Raw genomic sequence first — 19,444 nt, 5'->3', positions numbered from 1 at the left:
ATGATAGTGGTTCAAAAATATATATATGTTTTGGCGGGCCTAATCTTATTATATTTTTGATGTTCGTCACGGACCGGCGGGAGGAGGAGGGCAGGCCATAAATGCCCTGCGGGCCAGCAATTTGAGACCCCTGCTTTTAGTTCATGATAATTAATGTGTAAAGTGAGGCCAGCAGGGGGCGCTCAATCTGTGGTCTGTGTGGGTCCTAACGCTCCTGAAGACTGAAGAGGACTCTATACTGCTCAGTGAGCATCGTCTTTCGGATGAGACGTTAAACTGAGGTCCTGACTCTCTGGTCATTAAAATTCTCAGGATGTCCTTTGAAAAAGAGTAGGGGTTTAACCCCGGCATTTGCCCACTGGCCTCTGTCCATCATGGCCTCCTAGCCATCCCCATATCATAACTGGCTTCATCACTCTGTGTCCTCTCCACCAATCAGCTGGTATGTGGTTGGCAGTCTGGTGCAATATGGCTGCCGTCGCGTCATCCAGGTGGATACTGGTGGATGAGGAGATTCCGCCCAATGTGGAAAGCGCTTAAAGAGCCCATATTATGGGTTTTTGAAAATGCCCTTCCATGTAGTGTGTCACACAGCTCTAAGTGAAGTGAAATATCCAGCTAAGGCTTAAATCTGTAAGTGTACAGTGTTTAAAATTATTGATTCATCTATAAAAGAGTCGACTCATAGTGCTTCAAACGAGTCGTCTTGATAACGAGTCATTAGGTGTTTCGCGATGACGCAGCTACGAAACACAAGTAGTTGGGCGCGCAAACCCGGGAGATTTGAAACCTGCGGCCCCGCCCACTAACAGAAAAAAAGTCACACACACACACAGAGACACACACAGACACTGGTCGAATGAAGTCACGCTGTGCAGATGGATATTATGGACAGTCTAATCAAAGATGAAACATCAGCAATATAGCCCAGCCTTGGGCAGTTCTGAGTGCTTCTGAAAACTATATGCTTTCAAAGAAGACTTCATCAGTTTGTTAAAGGAAGGATCAGTATAGACTGTCAGAACATGGATCAGTGCATCATGAATCAGTTTCTACCCCCATTTCACCAGTGTAAGTACGTGCGATTAAAACTGTTGCCTCGTTTACTCTATCTTGCACATGATGTATTTAGTTGTGTTTTGTTACTTGTAACCGCGTGTGCTGTATCAGGTTAACTCTTTATATTCTCATATCGCGTGTAAAGCCACGTTGAAAACGCGACGCGTGCCGCTTTGATTACGGATCGTCAGCTGTTTACACACATGCAACGGACAAGTTTCAAAATATTTCAGCTCAATATTATTGTCTCCTCGTGTGTGTAACGCACGGGTATTCGCGGATATAACAGCGCCGTTCCTCTATGGACGCGCCGGCCCTGTGTGTGTATGTGTGTGTCTCCTCGTGTGTGTAACGCACGGGTTTTCGCGGATATAACTGAGCGCCGCGCCGCGCCCTCTCTATTCAGCCGCTTCTTTATGGACGAGCCGGCCCTCTGTGTGTGTGTGTGTGTGTGTGTCTCCTCGTGTGTGTAACGCACGGGTTTTCGCGGATATAACTGAGCGCCGCGCCCTCTCTATTCAGCCGGTCCTCTATGGACGCGCAGGCCCTGTGTGTGTGTGTGTGCGTGTGTGTGTGTGTGTGAAAAGAGCAAGAAGACTGTGACCTCCTCGCCAGTTCTTGGACTTTTTGCTCAATAAAATAGTTAGTCGTCAGTATTTTCTAGTCCATCGTCTGTGTTTACATTCACCCACTGGCAGCCAAAATCCACTATGAAGCGTGTGTGCACTGTGACTACTTTTATATTGTAGATTAGCAGCTGGGCATTTCACTCTGTCTCGCGCTGAAGCCTGTCAGTGTTGTCGACCAATAGCAGCAGGCTGTCATCGGTCCAATCAGCGCAGATTAGCTTCGCGCTGAGGAGGGGTTTGGGAACAAATGAATCGCTGAACGATTCATATGGGAGTCGCTGGGATAATTAGGTAAAAATAAATGCAGATTATAAGACCATCAAAGTGTTGTTTGACCTTGCATGCATATTAGACTGTTGTTGGAGACCCTTACAACCTAAATATGACCCTATTTCTTGTATAATATGGGCTCTTTAAGAGTGTCTAGAAAAGCGCTATATAAATTTAAGGAATTATCATTATTAATTATGAGTTGAGATATAATTCTAGAATTGAGAATAAATATTATATGTAGTGAATAATTGGCTGTTGGATTATTAGGTAATAATGCATTACAAATTGTGCGTTATTTTCTTTTATACTATTACTATTATACTTCTATTATACTATGGGGCTGTTGAATGCTTGATTCTGATGGTTGGTGAACATTCTATAGTGTGCAGTTGTTTTCAGGGACCCACACAGCTAAAGTAGATCCAGACAGGTCTTAACCACATCACACTTCCAAAATCATGCACCCCTATATGGAAAAAAAATGACATTGCAATATTTAATTTTTTTGTGATACATATTGTGATATTCGTTATAATGTTACCAGATTAAATAAATGGCTCGATGTCATAAGAATTCATCATTTCAGACTGATTGGGATAATTTTGTAGTGAAGTGCATCTGCATTAAATATAATAAACAAATCACGAGCCTCGATTAATAGAGTACAGCAAAAATAGAAATTAAATAAACAGTATTTAATGGATTTCTGGAAGTCTAGCAGTATTCAGTGCAAATTGTGTAATGAAATGTAAAATGACCCAGTATAGTCTTCGTCATATTTATACATAAGTACAATTACAGTTACTTTGAGTTACAAACATTATAATTTTAGATGTTTGAATGCTCGACATTGCAGATCCTGCGACGTGACTGTTGCAGATGCTCACATTGTGATATCGATGCTGAAACCATATATTGTGCAGCCCTACTTCCATATCAGTACACTGAATGATTTCAGAAATTATTTCACAGCTTACAACAGCCACAAATCAAAGCAAAATGATTTGGGTGAGATCCCATTATGCAATATTATACAAATATTGGAAACTGCATTTCAAAAATCTGCCAGTCAGCTGAGTAATAATTGGGATATTTAATTTGTGTAATAACTCTGTGTTGATTGCAGTGCTGACAGTGAGCTGGAGGACGCCGTTGTGGAAGTGATTGACCATCATCTCCTACAGAGACCCTCCTCCTCCTGCCCCATCACTGTGGAGCCTGTGGGCTCCTGCACAACCCTGGTGACTGAGCGCATTGCCCAGAAGTCACCCGCGGTGCTCGACCAACAAGTGGCTCAGCTTTTATATGGTGAGTGTTATAGCAACATGATAAACACTCAGAGGAATGCGGAGCTCTTCCAGCATGACTGCCGTTCAGTCTGTTAGACATCAGATGGGCACAGCATGCTCTTCACTGGCATTTAGCTAGTCTGTTTGTACATGATACCCTGTAGATCTGCAATAGAATCCTGACTACCAGAAGTTCACATTTGTCCTCTCTAGAGGATCTATGTAACCGTGAATATCCTCTACCTCTTTTTAATAACATATTTTCATTGCATAAAGGGGACATTTAGGAATTTTAAATAATAAAATGTAAAAGAGGGTGTTCTTATTTCCAATTCAAAGAAAGTGGCGTCCATCAACATGTTTCAGAAAGATATAAAGTACATGCTTGATCGTGTTCATAGAGAAAAGTTTGTGATGACATGCTGGTGTTTTACATATAAAGCTCTGAATGATACTTCATTTATTTTTTTTAACACAATGCAAGACATTTTTTTGCCATGATTAGAAGGTTTAAAAAAATGTTCTTCCTAGTGGACTTTGGCAGTTATTACCTCTATTTTATATATATTTTTTGAGTGTTTGTCCTGTAACACGATGGCCAATTTAAATTGCAGTGAACCAGCAAGGCCTGGACTGGTAATGGTCTGTGAATCAATTGGTAACGGGCTGGACAAGAAATCATGAATGATTTTCGTTTTATTTATTATCTGAGTCTGAACGATCTTTTATTTTGAAAAATTACCTTATTCTCTTGGTTAAATCTCGGTCACTTGAGTGCTAAAATGTAACCCACAAGCTAGCAAAATGAGTAAGAACCAGCCGTCTTTGGAAAGTTTTTTGTGAAAGGGGAAAGGGGCAAGTGAAGGACCCATGAACTGCCACGAATGGATCTGCAATCCATTGTCAACAAATCAGGTGAATTTAGCATGTCTGTGTGCAAGATCAATTGCTGGAGATCACAAATGACAGCGGGGGTCATTCACATATTGCGTCATGTACACGCATATTGAGAGTGGCTCGTGACCTTCCAGGCGCTCTCAGTTGAAAACATCTCAACTTTTCAGAATGCCGCAAGCGCACAGCAAATCAGAGGACAAGAACTGACCGATCCGTTTCATGCTTTGTATGGAATATACACATTTCGGTAGACTAATTATATCAGACAAACACAGAACACCCAAACACTGCAGTGCTTTTTTATTTTCTCCCTAAAGAAAACTTGTATCAGAGTTGCAGCAATGGTTTTTACTTTGAATTGTTGTTGGAAATTCAGATATTTAGTCTAATAAGTGTTGCAGTGTTCTAGATTGGGTTGTTGAAGCACATGCACAAAGACTGCAGATATGCAAAGACAGTTAACTTGCATTACTACGAATTGCCTTGCTCAGTATGGCCACCACAGCGAAGGAAATCCTGCCTTCTGGTTGACATAGCCAATCGTTAATTTTTATAGATACCCGGTTATTTTAGGGATGGGTTCGTACAGATTTGCGTTTGTTACGGCAAGCCCTGTCCTTCAGTGAGTACTGTGTGTCTGCATTGATTTTTACAATGACATCACATATTGTGTCCTTCCAGTGTCATCCTGTGATTTGCTCTGGGTTTTTGTCTCTGTTCTTCCTGTGTTTGCAGCCGTGTCCTTTGGTTACCATTGAAATAGGTGTAAAGGGGATTAGTCCAGTGCAAACTGAAAATAACTCATTTTAAATGTAATTAATGCTTAAGAAACAACAGTAATGGGACAGCTGTTGTTGCTGATTTGAATTATGCAAATTAATTCAGCGAGCACTATTTGAGATTTCAGGATTTCCACTTTCATTTAGATAAGACTTTGGCCTTAGATGAACTGATGAACTGCTCAGAACCATTCGACCCGATAGTGGAAAAGCGGCTTCCTTTAAAGGGTGTTTGTCAAGCATGAAGGTGTCACATATCTGCTTGTTACAGCAAAACATATGTGATGATGTGTAATACGTCCAAATTAAGCCATTATGATGGAAAATCTCTGAAATATCATACTTTCAGAAATCAGAAAAACCTCAAACAAGTTTCAACATACACACTGTACATTACACTAACAGTTATGTGGACTCGTTTTACTCATTTCTTATGAAGACTTTGTTAGTCTGTCTCCCTGACAAGATGCCACCCTGGGCGATCACCCATATTGCCCATGCTTAAATCCGTTACTGCAAACCTTTGAGTTTTTTTCTTCTGTTAAACACAATAAAAGATATTTAGAAACATGTTAGAATCCTGTAACCATTGACTTCTATAGTAGATGTTTTTATTGCTATGGATGTTAATGGTTATAGCTTTTCAGCTTTCCTCAAAATATCTTTCTTTTTTATGTTCAACACAAGAAAGAAACACAAAAAAGTTTATAAAGAACCTCTTAAGGGAGAGTAAATAGTAAATTTTCATTTTTGGGCAAACTATCCCTTTAAGGATAAAAGTAATTGTGAAATATTTTTCCTGGTTGTCAGGATGATTTGATAAAGATGTGAAATGTCAGCAGAAAGATAAAATCTGGTTGACTTGCTGAATGTGGTTTGTGTTGACAGGTACCATCATCTTGGACTGTGTTAACATGGCACCTGAAGCAGGTAAAGTCACCCCGAAGGACAGCCAGTACGCCATCTTTTTGGAGCAGCGTTTCCCAAAACTGCCTCCGCGGGGCGCTCTGTTTCAGTCTCTGCAGAATGCCAAGTTTGACGTGTCAGGTGAGAGACGATGCTTGAAGTGAAACAGTTTGATGCAGGCTCAGATTGAGACTTTACAGCACGTGTTCGTCCTCGAGTGATTTGAAAGTGCTCTTCTGTGTTTCAGGCCTGTCCACAGAGCAGATGCTGCTGAAAGACATGAAAGCAGCGTCTGGTGGTGATCTGAGATTGGCTGTCAGTGTTATTTACATGACACTAGAGGTCAGTACTGGATGGAATCTGTCACTTGAGATCCCAAATGTCCTACAATCTCTGAAGCTTTTGAAGTTTTGATTTGATGGCTTTGGCTCGTGCATTTTTATCATAGTTTTGCAAAATTCTGACTCAGAAATGTATTTTTTTGCCTTTTATAAATTAGATAAATGTTCTGAATTTCAATTATGGTTATAAGGATTTAATTAAACCTCAACGTCATATAATATCCTTTTTGTTGTAGTGAAATTCTGTTATTAATATTATATTTTCCTTTCATTTCTTGTAAGCAGACACAGACACAATGCAATATATAAAAAAAAATTTTATTTTTAAATTTGTTATCTATTAAATTACCCAATAAATTGTATTTTTCAACGCCAACCCCCACCCCAATTCTAAACCCAGCTGTCACAGTACTATAAAAATATAAATTATTGTTATACAGTTTCATAAAAAAAATGCTGCTATATTGATGTGCATAATGCACTTCCTGTCGGCCGCATAGCCAATCTAGACTTTATCCATTCGCTGCGTAAAACATATGCCGGAATAGTTGGCGGTTCATTCCGCTGTGGTGACCCCTGATAGAAAAGGGACTAAGTTGAAGAAAAATGAATGAATAATATACAGTTCCAATGTTGAATTTGCATACCTCTTGTTAAAATGTTAATCGTGATAACAAAACATGAGCGTAAAAAATAAAAAAAAAATTTTATCACTGTCCTGAATAAAGAGTCACTCTATAATTTTCAGATTCTTTCAACACTGTCGACATTTGATGTACAACTATTTTAAAAAGTGAACACATTCTCTTATGCTTAATAAGGGATAAAGAGCAGGGGCATGAACTGCTTAATCAGGATACAATTATATATTGTTTTAATAAACTACAATATTGAATCGTCACAGTGATAATACAATACAATAATAATACAATGTTAGAATTTTCAATCCCTGTAGAGGTATGAAATAAAACCCACCATTTACAAGTTGTGGTGAATCATTAAAAATGACTCAGAAAATCAAAAAATCTATTTATTTTTTTATTGTCAATTAAATCAAGTTCAGATTTGAACAAGTGTTGACTGTACATGCCGCATGTATTCTTGAGCTTGAAATTATGTAATACCAACAATGCAAGTCTTGCAAGTGCAAAATAAACATTCAATGTGAACAAAAGCTGTGTGATCTATGGCTAAAGACAAAAGATGTTTGTTTATGCATGTTCGTACATGTTTGCAACAAGCATTCGACATGTTTGATTCAGTGCTGAAATTCCATGTTTCTTTCATTTTGACAGAAAAATATTGATTATATTATAGGGCTAAAAGTCCTCAATGAATTATTAATGTTGCGTTTTTGTTATCATATTAGTGCATCTTTATATGCTCCACAATGAATCTGACCTTATGCACTTTTAAACACTCTGTAAGGATTTTTCAGGAAACATTTAAAGATCACGTATCAATGTTATGTTTTCTCCTGAATGAAATGAGTTATGCGTTACGTTCTTGAATCCAGAAAGAGGAAACGTGGATTCTGAAATGTAAGGAGCTGCTGTTGTGGGCACAGACTGTGCTCATGTGCCTGTCCACATGACTCAGTGAATTCCTCATTAATAGCGATTCAGACACACCCAGACTCACCGCAGGGCAGGGCGAAGCATCTCACACACCCGCTGATCACAGTACACGTCACCTGCCCGCTCTCTTTACACTGCACCATACAATAGGTGCATATCATCTGTTCAATCAGATAGCAGAAAGGTATCAGAAACTTCCTTGTTCATGATACAGGAGACTTGGACATAAGATGTATAATCAGCTTGGCATGTAAAATAAAAAATTAAAATAATTAAATAATCCTAATACCCAAGCGTCTCACAATAGTTTTTTTTATATAATTCTATATAATAAAAATAAATTAAAATTATAAGATTAATAAATGTTGCCTACAGAACTTAAATTTTACAATGTATTAACGACATTACTTAAAAAAAGAAACCTTTCACATTACTATTGAACTGTACAATATAATATAATACAAATAAATTCTATAATACTAAGTATAACATTTGGTAACATAATACTAAGTAAACATTTAGTGATTATTGAGATTATAATTACTATAATTATTATTAAAACAGTATAATTTATAAATGTTTTGAAATTATGTTAAAAGAAAGGTCAATCAACATAGCACATAACTGTAGAACTGTACAATATAACAATGCAATTAATTTTGCAACAATGCAACTAATTATTATGAAAATATTAATGATTATTATTATTATTATTAACATAATTTCAAAACATTTTATTTATTGATTGATTTTATTACTTATAATATATATATATGTATATATTTATATATATATGTATGTATATATATATATATATATATATATATATATATATATATATATATATATATATATATATATATATATATATATATATATATATATATATACAGAATTATTAGCCCCCCTGAATTATTAGGCCCCTGTTTATTAAATTTTCTTCAGCACATTTCTAAAAATAATAGTTTTAATAACTCATTTCTAATAGTAATATATATAATATATATATATATATATATATATATATATATATATATATATATATATATATATATATATATATATATATATATATATATATATATATAAGGTTTTAAATCATTAAACCCTAGAGCTTTTATTTTGCCAGAAGTTTTGTTGGTAACATATTTATAATCCGTCTCATGACAAAGTTGGGAAACTATTTGCTGAAAACTCATTAAAACATTCTATATTTATATAATTACAAATCTGCAATCTGATGATGATGATGCTAGACTTTGAAGGCATTGATATTCATTATTTTTTATTTTTGTTGTTGTTGTTTTTGGCACCTTATTCTGAGATGTTCATTTTATTATTGACATTGTTAAAGCATTATTTGTTTTTTAGTCATATTTTTACCCATTGTAAAAAATACTGGGTTCCACACAGTCGATTTGTGTTGGGACAACATGAAAGAATTAAGTTAGCTCATCAGTTTTTACAATTAACGTAACATTGAACATGAAACAACTAAGTTGTCCCCAAAAATCTCAAGAATTGTGTTGTTTCAACTCATTTTAAATAAGTAGTTTGAACAAACAGCAAACTTAATATTTTGGAGTGTATTTCAATAAAATTCATGATATGTAATGCATTTTAACTAACATCTTTACTAAAATTAAAAAAATCTATGCTGAAAACGAGCAGAAGAAAAGTATAAACAATTGGAGATCTCCTAATATGTTTTTGTTGTCTCACATAGTGAAAGGATTGCAGTGTTTTCTTTTTATTTAAAGCTCAAGTGTCAACAGTGCAGTTGTGTCTTAAGAGTTTTCTTCAGAGCAGTGTTTTAGTAAATGTCAAGTGTTAATAGTTGGCTTGTGTCTCCAGGATTTTCTTCAGAGAAGTGGCCTACAGCAGGACCTCTGCGAGTTCTGCCACAGTCACAACTACAATCTGCTCCTGGCCATGACAATCTCTTTTAAAGACAACAAGGAGCCCTTCAGACAGCTGGCCGTCTACAGCTCCAGCACCGTCTACAGGGAAGAGGTACTCGCTGCACTTTTCTGGACTTTTCAGACTTTAACTGCATGTTAGGCCAGGTTAGCAGTATTTTAAAGGGGTCCTACTTTGCTTTTTTACTTGTTACCTTTTTGAGCATGAAGATCAATAAAATTACAATAAAGTGTCCATTTCAAAGGAAGCTATTCTCTGTATCAGTAACCAGTCACTCCAATGCTTCAATTGTAGTTCTGAGTGTCATACGTCTAAAAATTAAACAATTCCTACCAAAGACGTTAGATATGTTTTCATCTAAATATGAAAATGAAATGTATGTGCAAAACTGAAATATCACATAAAACATTTGCAAATAATTTTCCATCCAGTGAGTCAAAGAGAACAAAACTTTCGCATCCTGATGAACTTGCGGAAAATATCAGAAAGAAAATAGAATTTGCTTTAGTAGGAGAAGTCACTGTGGGCCTTTTTTCCTCATATTATAATTTACTTGTCTCTCAGAAGATGAAGTTGAAGTGGACGGTGGCTTTGGGAGGCAGAGATCCCTCAGGTGCATACGACAGTTCTTTAGGTAATGTTAATGTAATAATAATGATAATACAGAAGAACCACTTTGGTGACTGATTTTGGTGATTTTTGGTGAAGAGATTTTAGAACGATCAAAACAACATTTTTTTACTTTGTACAGTGGGGTCAGTCTGCTGGTGTGTTCAGTAATGCCATCCCATCATGCATATTTTTGTTATCATGTGATCTTTTAAAACAAAATCGCATGACTTTTTTTATGCAAATGCTGGAATTTATTTGGTAGTAGTGTTTCTACAGTACTTTATGCTAGTTCTTAGTTATCAGATAAAAACTTATCTATGCTAACCTAAACTGAACTGCTAAACTGAACTGAACTGCTAAACTGAACTGAACTTAAACACTAAAAACTGAATTACACTGTTCCAATTTACTATGACCTTTTATGTGAAGCTGCTTTGACACAATCGACATTGTAAAAGCGCTATACAAATAAAGGTGAGTTGAATTTAATTTAATTGAATTGAATTATCCTACTCAGTTGTGTGCATACATTTTTTTTTAAACATTTTATGTGATCCTCCGAAAGGAGCATAAAAATAGTGGAATAGAAGCATAGCTAATAAGCCCTATTGAGTTGCATTAGTAGTATGTCATGTTCAAGGGATGCTGTTTGACAGGTCTAATACGTGCAATTTCTACAATAACTGTAAAGCACACTAGCAAATGCATGATATTTTGAAAAGAAAGTGTTTATGTTTGTGCCCAGAAACCCATGTATTAGGAGTTTAAACTGACAAAAACACATGCAGATGTTTTGTTTTGGTGTTCCTGGAGTATCTGAGTAAAGCTCCGTCCATTACCGGAAAGGGGTGGGGATCAGCAACTTATTTGCATTTAAAGAGATACAAACATTTCAATCAAGAAGTGGCATTTACAACATGATATAATAAATGATCAGTTTAATACTTTAGATTAAACTTTTCAGACACATTCTAATGACATCTGAGACTTTAAGAAAAAAAAAGGCAACAATTACTATAAATGATTTGAAATGTGTTTTTACTTGTTAATAAAATGGCCTTGAAGGATTTAACAGATGTTTTAACAAAAGTTTACACTAAATTCTCAGTTTTAATATAAGTGTAGATTTGTTTGAAGCATTTTAATGTGTTTGTCATTTTAGTTTTTAATCATTTGCATTATTTCCAGTTTTTTGATGGTAATCCATTTTAATATAAGAAAATTGCTCGATTCCTAATCGCAGAATACACCTTTTCACTTGGGGAAAAAACATTAACTCAAATTTATTTACTAAACAATATTAAGCAGCACAACTGTTTTCAACGCTGATCACAAAATCAGCAAATCAGTATACTGAAATTACTGGAGTAATGTAAATCTAGCTTTGATATCATATGATATTTATTTGTTTATTCATTTTCTTTACGGCTTAGTCTCTTTATGAATCTGGGGTCGCCACAGCGGAATGAACCGCCAACTTATCCAGCACATGTTTTACGCAGCGGATGCCCTTCCAGCTGCAACCTATCTCTGGGAAACATCCATACACACTCATACACTACGGATAATTTAGCCTACCCAATTCACCTGTACCGCATGTCTTTGGACTGTGGGGGAAACCGGAGCACCCGGAGGAAGCCCACATGATCGTGGGGAGAACATGCAAACTCCACACAGAAATGCCAACTGACCCAGCCGAGGCGCTAACCAGCGACCTTCTTGCTGTGAGGCGACAGCACTACCTACTGCGCCACCGCGTTGCCATCATATGATATTGTAGTAGTTTTAAAATGGTAGTGTACAAAATAAAACCACTTTGACTTCAAGGATTTTGTTGTTTGCTTTTTTCACAGATGAGTAAAGCACTAGAAAAAGCCAAAAACCCCAGTCTGGATCTTAAGCCATTAAGCAGTCCATATCCAGATGTGAAGGCCTTTATTCAGGGTAACACACTGGCGTCTCGCAAAAAGGTGATGCCTATAATCACAGACTTCCTAAAGGAGAAGGAAAGAAGAGAAGCTCAGTGTATGAACATGGAGGATCTGGACCTGGATGATGATTCCAACCAGGACCAGAGTGACTGTCTGGAGGACGCTGGGATTGATGACGACACTCGGGTTCCTCCAACGCCAATGAACAGTCTGGTTGAGGGCTGTCCTTTAGACAATGGCCTTCCCAAAATCAGCCCTGAAGTTTTGGTGGAGAAAGTCAGTAAGATGGCCAGCATGGAGGACACGTCTCCTGAGGAGCAGTGATGAAGATGTGAATCTGGAATAAGAGAATGAAGCTCCTTCTGCGTCTTCATATACAGCAGTGGCGCATCAAGGAAATGGCACTGTTTTTTTGATCTGGTGAACTCATAAAAGGTACGAGACCGTCTCCAAAGACCTTTCTTTTGACCTTCCATTGACTGGTACATGATGATTTGAACGGAGCTTTACTTGGTTGCATCTAGTATAAGACGACGTTTGGATTTGATAAAAAATGACAGTAAAAGTAATGCTCTTGGCATCTACAATTTGAACTTAATCTTATCTCAAACACTGTAGATAAGATGCACGCAATGCAAGCTAGCGACTGACAATTAATAGTACAAACAGATATTGATTATGAAAATTTTCCATTAGTATGCACGTAATTATAACGTGGTAGCTATTTTTATCGTTGTACCCTGTAAAAAAAGATCTGTTAATTAAGCGTTTCCTGTATTTCTGATTCATGTTTTCGTATTTGCATTATGGGGCCTTGATCTCTGCTGCATAAACTTTTGATTGTGAAAATTTACAGTTTAAAAAAGTAACTTTCATTGATATTTTTAGCAATTTGAAACAACCCATAAACAATAACTCATAAAATAATTATTACTGGCAGCTTCTTACCTGGTTTTTGTACTATAAATGACCAACCCATACAATATATCCTTTCAGACTACTTAAAATGTCAATAAAAGTCACTTTATGATCAACTTTTTAGCATCAGAAGCTTTCAGAGTAGAAATTAAGGCATCATAATGCAAATGCTCAAAGTGTAAATAATTCCTGAATCACAAACTTCAAGAAACTATTAATCAATGGATATTTCTTTACTGTTTAATAAGTAAATCTTTTTTTTTTCTTGAATTTACCCCGATTGGACAAGGGTTCTAAGTTTATTAATATAAATGTAAAAATTACATGCACTATCATTCAAAAACATTAAATAGTGAAAGTGAAAACATTAAATAATCCAATCTTTTGAACGATAATGTACATTAAAGTACTAATGTTAGTGCTTTAAATAGAAGTGAAGCTATAAGATCATGTCTTTGACTTATCCCTTCATATGCAACAGTGAATGGAAAGTGCATTTACAGTAACTATCTTACAGTATTAGCCTAGCAGGCAGTCTAGAGAGCTTAAAACATAGATGGTCATAATTTGAGTTCAGCTATTTGATAGTTGCATATATATAAATTTATGTATAATATACAATTATTATAAAGTGATTTATTTTTGTTTGTTGTTGGCTGCCATGTACACGGTGCTGCCTGCCTGCATCTCCAATTTGATAAGGTTAAGTCAAAATGATTGTGTGCTAATTAACAGCATGTCAAAGATGCGGTCTGTTGACAACAGTGAAGGGCTTTTCACACTGCATTTAAAGGGATAACTCGTCTATAAAAGGAAAGAATATTTAATCGCTATTTACTCACCCTCAAGTGGTTCCAGTCCTCATGAGAAGTTATTTTGAAGAATGGTGGAAACTGTATCCATTGAAATGCGTAGTAGAAAAAAAAGAATACTATAGAAGTCAATGGTTACCGGTTTTCAACATTTATCGAAATATCTTCTTTTGTGTTCAGCAGAAGAAAGAAACAGGTTTGTGACAAGTGAAGCATTAGTAAATAATGACCTGTCCCTTTAACTCTGGGATTTTGTCATTCTAAATATTGACAGAAAATGCATCAATTGAAGTAAAGAAGAGTCTGTTTCTTTCTTATCCTCATAGTCCACACAGTAAAAAAGTATAATTTGAGGTTGTGCAACGCTAGAACTTTCATATTAACAAGTCACATGCTGCAGTAATCCAATCAGAAACACCTTAAATATGCAAATAAGGCCGTTAATCCAAGATTTAGGAATGCAAAGTGTCAAACCTACACAGTATTCATTGTGAAGTTCGATAAGATAAACAGAGTGGACTATTTCTAGTGTGAAAAGCTCCTTTTTTTCATTGAACTCTAGATAAGTTTATCTCCTCTTCGATCGTGACTGTTGGTTGATGAAAAGTGAGCGTAACCCCTCTGTGGCCTTCTGCATGTTCTTGTCAATCAGATTCTTTTTATCATTAACTACCAAAGACCTCAGTTGTGTTTGTGTGTGAGGCACGTTTGATCATCTGAGTTTTACACTATATCAGTATTTTGTTGCTCTCTTTTATAATTTATTTGATGATTTAGGGTTTCTTATTAAGGTTGGAAAACATTGTTGAAGGTATCGTTAACTGTTTTTGATTTGTTTTATGGCAGTATATTAGCTGTTGTTAATGTTATTAACAGCAAAAGTCAATGGAAGAACTTACACCATTCACAAAGTTGGGGTCAGTAACATTTTTTTTTTTGCATTTAGTTTAGTATTTTTATTCAGCAAGGATGAATCCAGATGAATAAAAGTAAAAATAAAAACTTTTTTTAGGTACATGCTGTACTTCTGAACTTTCCATAAGAATCCAGAAAAATACATCCCACTTTCCACAACAAAATTGAAGCAGAAATACTATTTTCTAATAATTAATTCATTCATTTTCCTTCAGCTTAGTCCCTTATTATCAGGGGTCGCTACAGTGAAATGAACCGCCAACTATTCCAGCTTATGTTTTACGCAACGGATGCCCTTCCAACCTCAACCTAATACTGGGAAACACCCATACACTCTCGCGTTCACACACTCATACACCAAAGCTAATGTAGTTTATCCATTTCACTTATAGCGCATGTCTTTAGACTGTGGGGGACACCAGAGCGCCCGGCGGAAACCCACGTCAACATGGGGAGAACCAGCCTGATCTCACGAGAAAAAGTCCGTATTTTACGTTTTGTCAGTTCAGTGGCTAATTCATACGAATTCGAACAAGTCCAGTCATACGATTTTAAAAAGGAGGCGTGGCATCCAACCCCGCCCCTAAACCCAACCGTCGTTGGGTGATTAGCAAATCGTACTAAATTGTACGAATTAGATCGTACGAATTCATACGAATTAGCCACTAAATCAAAAAGTTGCGAATTGCCATGAGATTGCGTTGGGGAGAACATGCAAGCTCCAAACAGAAATGCCAACTAGTCCAGCAGGGATTCGAACCAGAGACCTTCTTGCTGTAAGGGGGCAGAGCTAACCACTGAGCCACAGTGCCACCCTATTTTCTAATAATACTACACTGTAAAACAATTATTGCTGTTTTAAATTTGAGTTCAAAGTCAAATGAACATTTCAAGTCCAAAATTAAACAAAAAGTGCTTCAGGGGTAGTTAATGTGTTGGTGCTCTTTGGTTAAAGGATTCGTAAAGATAAACAACAAAATCATAAGTCCAAGGCACTCGAAAAGTAAGTGAAAATTTTTTTAAAGCCTTTTTTTTTGCCTTTAATAATAAAGGCTTTTTCATGTTTTCACTTACTTTTCGAGTGCCTTGGACTTATAACTTTTCTAATCATCTCAACTTATATCAATAAAACTGACTGAAAATACTAAGTTTAACTTTTCATAACTTAAACAAATTTGTTGAAACCTATTAATTTATTCAAATGTCAACTAATGCCTAGTGGTTAGTGCGTCGACACATAGCACTGAGGTGCTCGTAGCGACCCGAGTGCAATTCCCGGCTTGAGGTCTTTTGCCGATCTTTCCCCTGTCTCTGCTACCCACACTTTCCTGTCTGCCAATCTTCACTGTCCTATCAATATCAATAAAGGTAATAATAAATATTATTATATAAAATAAAATTAAAATTAACTAATTAACTAATACTAAAGTAATTAGTTAAAGCAACATTTAAACATTCGATGTTGTGACATTTTGTCAAATATATAGTTTATTTACAGTGTAATAATGAGGACACAATGTGGTTACATTATTAGAGGACACTATTAATGTTAATTATTAGAGAGCACTGATATTACTAACTCTATTTTAATATAGTAAGAAATGTTTCTTTAGCACCAAATAATTTCGAATACTTATTACCAAGGTTGCCTTGAATAGCCAATTCTACTGATATGGCAGAGAGGAATTAATTTATTCATTTTCTTTTCAGCTTAGTCCCTTTATTAATCAGGGGTCGCCACAGCGGAATGAACCGCCAACTTATTTCTTATTAGCTTGGGGGAAACCGGAGCACCCAGAGGAAACCCACGACAACACGGGGAAAAACATGCAAACTCCACACAGAAATGCTAACTGACACAGCCGAGGCTCGAACCATCGACCTTCTTGCTGTGAGGCGACATCGCTACCCACCGAGCCACCGCGCCGCCCCTGCAGGGAGGAATGAATAAATAAAAAAACATAAAGAGTATATAAAAATATTTTAAAATCCTATAAATACATAAACAAACAAACACCAAATCATATCATTTCTGAATAATCTTGCAGTGAGGACTGCAGTAGTAATGATGCTGAAAATTTATTTTAGGATTACAGAAATCAATTGCATTTTAACATGTATTAAAATACAGAACAATACGTTTAAATTGTAATAATATGTCACAATATAATACATTTTTATTGAATTTTACCAATTAAATTGAAGCTTCCTAAAAAAATCTTACTGACCCCAAACAGCTTATTAATGTTTTATTAGCAGCCAGTCACCATACATAATTACAATCAAATCATGATTACATTATTTATTATGATAGTAAAAAAAGCTCGTTTTACAGGCCTAATTGGATGACTGTTCTATAATGACATCTTCTATCGGACAGTTATACAATTATGTTTTTCATATAGAAGTAATAGAACCGTTTCAGTTATGACTTAATCTGGAAAACATAAAGGAAAGAGTTAATGTGAGATGGTATGTTGGTGTTGTGATCTGACTGTTAGTTTGGTGTCAGCAGAGGATTTTCTGCATGAAGCCTCAGGACAACTAAAGCACACAGTATAAAGCCAATATCAGCAGCATAATGTTGTATGAAGTGTTGATTTCAATGTGTCGATGTGCTGAGCTGGACATTCAGCAGTACATTCTCTCTCTCTCTGTCAAGTGTTTTATTGCCAAGGCTTTTTTTTATTTTAGGTACTGTTGTGACTTGGTATCAATAAAGAAATTCTCAGATTGTTCCATATTTGGTTAGTTTGTGGGCTTTATCTAATTGAAGTATTAGTATATAAATAGACTATTATATGTGTTTACTGTGATTTACAGAAGATTCTGTAGTTTCTATTCAAAAAACAAAATGTTGTGAGGCATATTTTGAATAAGAATCATTTGATGGGTTAATTAAAGACTCCATTTAAGATGCACAGTGTGACACTAAAATAATAATTAAAATATTATAATGTAATATAAATGTTATAACTATAACATATAAAGTAGACTATTATACATGTTTACTGTGATTTACAGAATATTCTGTACTTTATATTAATAAAAAACAATGTTGTGAGGCATAGTTTGATCAACAATCATTTGATTGTGTGTTATTAAAAGACTACATTAAGATTCACAGTGCAACACTAAAATAATAATTAAAAAAATTATAATATAAAAATATTAACTCATTTTTAATATTTATTTATTTATTTGCCAATATCCTTCAAATAAATTTTTTTAAAGTTTTTTATTATTTAAATTGTAATCAAATTTTGTTTGATCAGTTCATGTAAACATTTCTAAAAGAAAAATTCACTTTTTCACATCCATATTCATATATTCAGAAAAACCGAATTTGTCTTTATAAATTTATCCAAGAAATGATCAAAATAAATATGAGTAAAACTTTGATGACATTTCTACTAAATTGGACATACACATTGTCATTTAAAGCATAAAACAACAATTATATAAAATATTTTTTTAATTCAGACGAGTTTGTTTATTTTTAGACAACACAGACCAATGTTTACCTCTAGAGTAATTAAGAAAGCCATGGTTTTCAATCACAACAAATACAAATGTTTGTTTATTGACCAATTCTTCTTTAAAAAGAAGCTCTAAATGACACATTTTTTATTAGAAAGTTGAATGAAATGTAGCCGTACATTTATAAACTAAAACTAATTTTAACATTTCACTCGAACCCATATTAAATATAGGCCCACAGGGAATCTGTGCGCACAATTCTGCAGATTTTTAGCCCATCATTAATTCTGTTTATTTACTTAATTAAATGTGTGTAAATTTATATTTATTCAGGTTTTTAATTAATTACATGAATATTTTTGACTAATATGAAAATGTTCATCTGATTTATGTACAATGCAGTTTGTACAGTAATATTTTCTGTCTTTTAGTAGATATATTATATGAGAGACTTGCTTTGTTTACCAAATAAAGTGAATCTAATTGGATTTGCATTTTAAACATTAAATAAAAGTTAAAAAGATATAAATTTTTATTTCACATATTAAGGTTTTAGTTATGATACTTCCAAAATAATTCTGCAGAAATCCGCAGATTTTTACCAAAATTCTCAGCAGAAATAGCAAAAAACGTCCGCAGATTCTGTCTGGCCCTACTAATGGATCCAGAAAAAAGTGATTTGTCAATGTTTTAATCCATAATCCAGTATAATTTTTTCATTGTATGTAAATAAGCCTTTTTCTTTGAATAACAACGGAACATTATTTCACCCATATTTTGACAAAATTTTCCACAAAGTTCTTTAAAAGCAGATGTTTAGTATGTTTTCTAAGTACCTAAAATCACTTTTTTTTTGTAATTCTAATTTAATGCATCCACCTGAAATATCAATATCCTTCAAATCATAACAAAGTGACGTTTTTAATGAATAGCATTGCATTTGATCATTGTTTTTTTGTATACATTTATGACAGAAAGAAAATCTGTTTCTCTGGATTTGTGATTATAGTTAACATGTTTGTTCATTTTGAATTTGTCTTTCATAAATGTGTGGAAAAAAAAAATACAAATTTTTAAGTTGTATAGAATTTTTCGGACGAGTTTAA

The 19,444-nt window shown here is 34.9% G+C and overlaps 1 protein-coding gene across 1 annotated transcript in view; it reads left to right on the top strand.

The window, feature by feature from the left end:
• Positions 1 to 17,601, top strand: part of prune (prune exopolyphosphatase) — a 28,728-nt gene extending 11,127 nt beyond the window's left edge. The window contains exons 4-8 of the mRNA XM_056475398.1: positions 3,088 to 3,269; positions 5,815 to 5,973; positions 6,080 to 6,174; positions 9,605 to 9,763; positions 12,136 to 17,601. Coding sequence (XP_056331373.1) covers positions 3,088 to 3,269; positions 5,815 to 5,973; positions 6,080 to 6,174; positions 9,605 to 9,763; positions 12,136 to 12,537 — 997 coding nt within the window. The 3' untranslated portion in view covers positions 12,538 to 17,601. The remainder of the gene's footprint in view (positions 1 to 3,087; positions 3,270 to 5,814; positions 5,974 to 6,079; positions 6,175 to 9,604; positions 9,764 to 12,135) is intronic.
• Positions 17,602 to 19,444: the final 1,843 nt, after the last annotated feature.

Source organism: Danio aesculapii, chromosome 16 (assembly GCF_903798145.1).
Source record: "Danio aesculapii chromosome 16, fDanAes4.1, whole genome shotgun sequence".
In the NCBI taxonomy this organism is placed as follows: Eukaryota; Metazoa; Chordata; class Actinopteri; order Cypriniformes; family Danionidae; genus Danio; species Danio aesculapii.
The sequence above is the reverse complement of the archived record's forward strand: the minus strand, read 5'-3'. Positions and strand labels throughout refer to the sequence as shown.